At 49.7% G+C, this 5,282-nt stretch overlaps 1 protein-coding gene across 1 annotated transcript in view; it reads left to right on the top strand.

Annotated features, from left to right (window-relative positions):
- Positions 1-4,999, top strand: part of Pirt (phosphoinositide interacting regulator of transient receptor potential channels) — a 14,515-nt gene extending 9,516 nt beyond the window's left edge. Inside the window, exon 2 of the mRNA XM_050162492.1 lies at positions 3,798-4,999. Coding sequence (XP_050018449.1) covers positions 3,818-4,231 — 414 coding nt within the window. The 5' untranslated portion in view covers positions 3,798-3,817 and the 3' untranslated portion in view covers positions 4,232-4,999. The remainder of the gene's footprint in view (positions 1-3,797) is intronic.
- Positions 5,000-5,282: the final 283 nt, after the last annotated feature.

Below are 5,282 nucleotides of genomic sequence, written 5' to 3'. Positions count from 1 at the left end.
TAAGAGAGAGAGAGAGAGAGAGAGAGAGAGAGAGAGAGAGAGAGATCTACACAGAATTTTCCTCATCAAGTACAACTAGTAACAAAATCAATAATCATCTTCCATCCCCATGGCATTTCACAAAATAAAGATGACTCCAGTGTCAGAAAGAGAAGGAAAGGCTTACTTTCAAAGTAGTTTAAACTGAATAACTATGGAAGGAAATGAAAACCTATCAACAGTGCTCTGCCTCCCACCCACACAAGCCAGTGTCAGGGAATTACAAACCCGAGTCCCCCAAATTCAGTGAAAAGTCACTTCGGTAATGGCTGAAGCTCCAAAGTGGAGAATTCAGAACGTTGTCCACACTCCATCACACTGCTGGCTGCAGCCCCAGCTCTTACAAAGTAAGGCTAAGCTAGTAGCCATGTTGAAGAGCCAAAGAGAAGATGTGGGGTGCTTCCAGCAAGCCTAGTGATGGTGCCACCTTCTTCTCGGAAGCCAAGAATCATCCCCCTGCCTCCAACTGGCACTTTCTGTACAGGAGTATTTAGCAGTTCAGGGGAACAGGCCCTTCCTGGTCCAGCCTCAGCTCTTTTCCCAGGTACAACTGAGAACCACTGCCCCCTCCCCCCAACTTCAGCCTCTCTAACTAACATCAGAGTGTCTACCCTGGTTCTCTCCTATGAATGGGTGCCCAGGGGAATCCTGAGGATGACCAGACACCCTCCAGTGACCACAGGATGCAATAAGCAACCCCCAAGATTTTCCAGGATGTTCTATGTCTCTTCCCTACCCCCATCCCACAGGAGAGAAGATCCACCTTTTAAATGATGCCTTAGCTTATGCAAATGTCCATTCCCAAAGGAAGCCAGCGCCCTTGTGCCTATGGTTACGAAAACACCATGGCAGTCTTTGAGAGCAGAGGCCCAGATATTCCCTCTTGGTGGACAGCATCTGAATGTGAATATCTAAATTCTGAGACGACTGTGGTAATTTTTTTTATGATTTCTATTTCCTCCTGTCAGTGGGGAGGGGTCTTTAATTGCTTAATCTAGAAAGTAGAAGCTGTAGGCGTTGTTCTTTGAGGTGTTAGAAAATAACCCAGCGATCAAGTAGAGACTGAACTGCAATGGCTGAAGGAAGAGAGGTGGGAGGAATCAGGCTGAAGCCAACATTGTAGCAAGACTGAAGAAGGTAAGCTCGGGGCACAGGGACTTGGGAGTCCCCAGCGCCAGACAGCTCTCCTTCATCCCGAGCTGCCTTTTGCTCCAGAGCTGCCAACACGGTTTCCCCAAATGCATCCTGTCTTCATCATCTGGTCTGCCACAGGCCCTCTCACCAGCACCGTAACTGGGCTGGGGAAAAGGAATTCATATGGCTGTGATGACCAGCCCACCTTCCCCCAGTGTTCTGACTGCTGCAGGAGACAGTCTCCCAGGCCCGCGCTGGCATGTGTGTGAATACTGAAGCCTCTGAGTTTGTTGCAAGAAGCCTTGGGAGGAACTCATGCCGCACAGGTAGGGTGGACCTGGGTCTGAAGTAGTGAACAGGAGAAAGGAGGGGAGGGAGGGAAGAAAGCAGGGGAGGAGTGTGTTCTGAGCTCGCTCGTTCTGTCAAAAGTTTACAGAATCTCCCGTGTGTGAAGCACAGATACATCGTGGAGATACGAGGCAAACCTCGGGACCTTCCTAGCTTTCCCTTCCTCTCAAACAAAACCCGATCACAGTGGAGAAAGCACCTATGTTCATCAGTCATTCATCTCGCGTTATCTTACTGTAGACAATGGGGCTTTTACACTAGAACCCGTTTCCAGTTTGAGAGACTTCAATCCCACGTTGAAGGAGTGTGAGCACACACCGGTCTGATGGAGCCGTTTCTGGCAAGCTGGCGGGGGCTTCTCAGCTCTGAAGCGCTTCAGTCATGTGAGAATCTGCACCCCTGAGTGGAGAAGAGATGAGGGAACCCCCGGGGTTTAGAGAGACGTTAGAAGAGGCGGTTGAGCTGGATTGCCGGCACTTGGGTTATATACAAGCACACCTTCTGTTACCGCGATGAAATAGCTGCAAGCGTCTAGTTTATAGAGGGGCCGTGTTTGTTTAGCTCAATTGAGAAGGTACAAGGGTCTGAAGCGTTAGTGATCCCGTGTGGGCGAAGTCCCAGATCGGCACCGGGAATTGCTCAGGCGTGTCTGGCCTCTCCTCTTTTTCTGAGAAATGCACGGAGACCCAATCACAGATACACCATGCAAACTACCTCTTCTAATGTAGCCACCACCCCAAGGCGCCACCGCGCACACCACAGTCAGGTTAAGGTGCCACGCTCCCAACCTTACCAGGGACCCTGGGGACACATTCAGCCGAATCCAAGCCGAAGCTCTGCCACAACCGTTTCAATGTGGGTTCAATGTGTGTGTGTGTGTGTGTGTGTGTGTGTGTGTGTCTGTCTGTCTGTCTGTCTGTCTGTCTGTGTCTGTGTGTCTGTGTGTGTGTGTGGAGATGGGGAGGGTGAGTTTGCAGGATAGAAGATCACGTGACATGCTGCGGAAGCTGAGGCTCCTTAGTGAACAAAGCTCATGAAATCTCAGATGCCTGAAGCAGCATTGACCTGCAGGTGAAAACCCCGAGCTCTTATAAACTAATTGACTCACCCCCCCCCCCAAGCCTAAGTTTTCTAATCTGTAAGATGGGACTAATGATCAGTGTGTGGAGTTATGGTGTTGCTTCAGCCTGATAAGAAGAGTTAAAAAGACACACACACAAGTGAGTAAGGATAGATCATTGTCATCCCAACAAGCAAACAACAGCACTTACCAAACACCCAGAATATGCTGGACATCCGCCCAGTGAAGTCCACACCTGCTCTCCTTTAACCCTTTGGAAACCCCTGTGAGGGAGCTAATATTATTACCCTCATTTTGTAGATAAGAAAACAGAAATACAGAGAGGTTAATAACTCACGTTAGGTCACACAGCTAGAGAAAGGCTGGATTTGAAAATGACACACCATTCAATAAACTATGGTTTGTGTTTGTTTATTCTTAAATGTCGCTGTTCCCTGGTTTAAATAGGAAGGGTAATTATTAGAATGACAAGTTATTAGCCCCGGGTGGTGACACTTGCCTGCAACCCCAGCAATCAGGGCCTCGAGGCAGGAAGATTGCAAATTCACAGTGAGAACCTATATCACACGATGAGTCTCTGTCTTAGAAAACAGAGCAAGAAAAAAAAACATACTGTCCTGTATCCTGCGGGATATGAACGGGGTCCCTGATAAACCTAGAGGAGGAAGAGGAATGGAGGGGACAAGAGACACGAGAAGACGACAGCAAGGCAGGATTTCTGATCAAGCCGTGCTTTATTAATTCTCAGAAGCTGTTATATAGCAAACGGGCAAGGGGGAGGGGAGGGTGTCAGGTCTGCTGTAATTCAGGTCCTGAGACGTCCCTAGCTGGTAAGGAAATCCTGAGGGTCTGTGACTGTTCACTAACAAAGGAAATGCTAATTGATTCTTAAGCCTGGTGCCTGCAGGTCTCACTAGGCTAATGTCCTAGGTCCGGAACTTGCCCTGCAAAGGTGGGTATCTGACTTGTGAACTTAAGATGTCTGTAAACAAAATGCAGATCTCAAAATACAGGTCTTTGCTTCCTGCAGTCCTGTACCACTTCTTTGAGTTTATGTGTGAGAGCTGTAAGTGTATATGTCATATTCCCCTCCACTGAGAGCCAGACTGGAGAGGGACACTGAGTACCGAGTACAGGAAGGACAGGAATGGGTCACCTTGGCTTCACCATCCTTTCTAACTGTCGTCAATACTAGGTGCCTGGTCTTGAACAGCCATGACGATGGAGGTGCTCCCCAAGGCCCTGGAGGTAGACGAGAAGTCTCCGGAGTCCAAGGACCTCCTGCCCAGCCAGACAGCCAGCTCCCTGTGCATCAGCTCCAGAAGCGAGTCCGTCTGGACCACCACCCCCAGGAGCAACTGGGAAATCTACCACAAGCCCATCATCATCATGTCAGTGGGCGCTGCCATTCTGCTCTTTGGTGTGGCCATCACCTGCGTGGCCTACATCTTGAACGAGAAGCAAACGGTTGTGCCAGTCCTCAAGATGATAGGGCCTGCCTTCCTGTCCTTGGGACTCATGATGCTGGTGTGTGGGCTGGTGTGGGTGCCCATCATCAAAAAGAAGCAGAAACAAAGGCAGAAGTCCAGCTTCTTCCAAAGCCTCAAGTTCTTCCTTCTGAACCGCTGAAGGCAATCTGACCAGAAGATCTGCTGACCAGCCTGCTAACCTCCTCTGTGGGGTACCACCAAGCTGATTCAGGCAAACCCTCCTGGGACAGAGATCAGGGCTTCACCCTCACACAATCTCGCAGTGTTGCTGGCTGCGTTTCACCTGGTTTCTCCATCGCTGCTGATGCTCCCTTGGATAGTCTCAATATTCGCATCCCTGGCACCTGCCTTTAGCCATCATTCATCCCACTTTCTCTGCCAAGGGCAGTGCATGCTGGGAAATTCTTCGGGGGTTGACTATGCTCCCAAGAAGAACTTCTTGTTGTAATTGCGTGTCTGAGCTGGATTCCACATCTGCATCCTTCTGGAACTAAAACTGATCAAGGATGGAAGGGTAACCTCAGACCCACTGGGTTTGACAGTCTTGACGCCCTCCTTGGGTGAGACATTGGCTAGCATTACAAGAGACAGGATAATTCTCATGTACCAAACATTCCAAAATTTGAACAGTGATGGGGGCTGTAGACGGGGGACACTGTCCAGGGCAGATCATTCCTCTGGGCATAGCTCTAATAGTCAGCTAGCCAAGGAAGTTCATTCCCGAATCCATAGTATTGACACCAGCGGCAATAGCACAGGCTAAGCGGTGTCTGTTTCCCATTGACCCTCCAATGCCCTTCTCACGGACTGCCTTCATCTTGGCAATTAGCCAAGAACATATGCTCCTTGGTCTAACTCCTTTCCCCCACCCCATCTCTGTCTCTATGCATTGCCAGAACAGAAGGAAGGAAGGGTCACAGGTGGGACCTTCCCCTTCCTCTCAATCATGACCCATCCTGAGATGGGACACCGTGTCTGAGTGTTCTATGGAATTCCAGAGATAGATTCACCAAAGAGGACCCCAACCTCTATCACCCCTGCTCCTCCCCACAAGCAAGAGAGTATTTATTGAGTTTCCTTCTCTGGTCCTAGGTTGGGAACAGCCAGACCCAGTCCCTGATCTCCTCTTCTTTCTAAAAGTGAGGGAGAGGCGGACATAGTCAAGCCAGTTGGCACCACCCCATGCAGAG

Source organism: Alexandromys fortis, unplaced genomic scaffold (assembly GCF_014885135.2).
Source record: "Alexandromys fortis isolate MF-2015 unplaced genomic scaffold, M_Fortis_MF-2015_v1.1 scaffold_84, whole genome shotgun sequence".
Lineage (NCBI taxonomy): Eukaryota > Metazoa > Chordata > Mammalia > Rodentia > Cricetidae > Alexandromys > Alexandromys fortis.
Note: the sequence above shows the minus strand (reverse complement) of the source record. Positions and strands in the feature narration are given on the sequence as shown.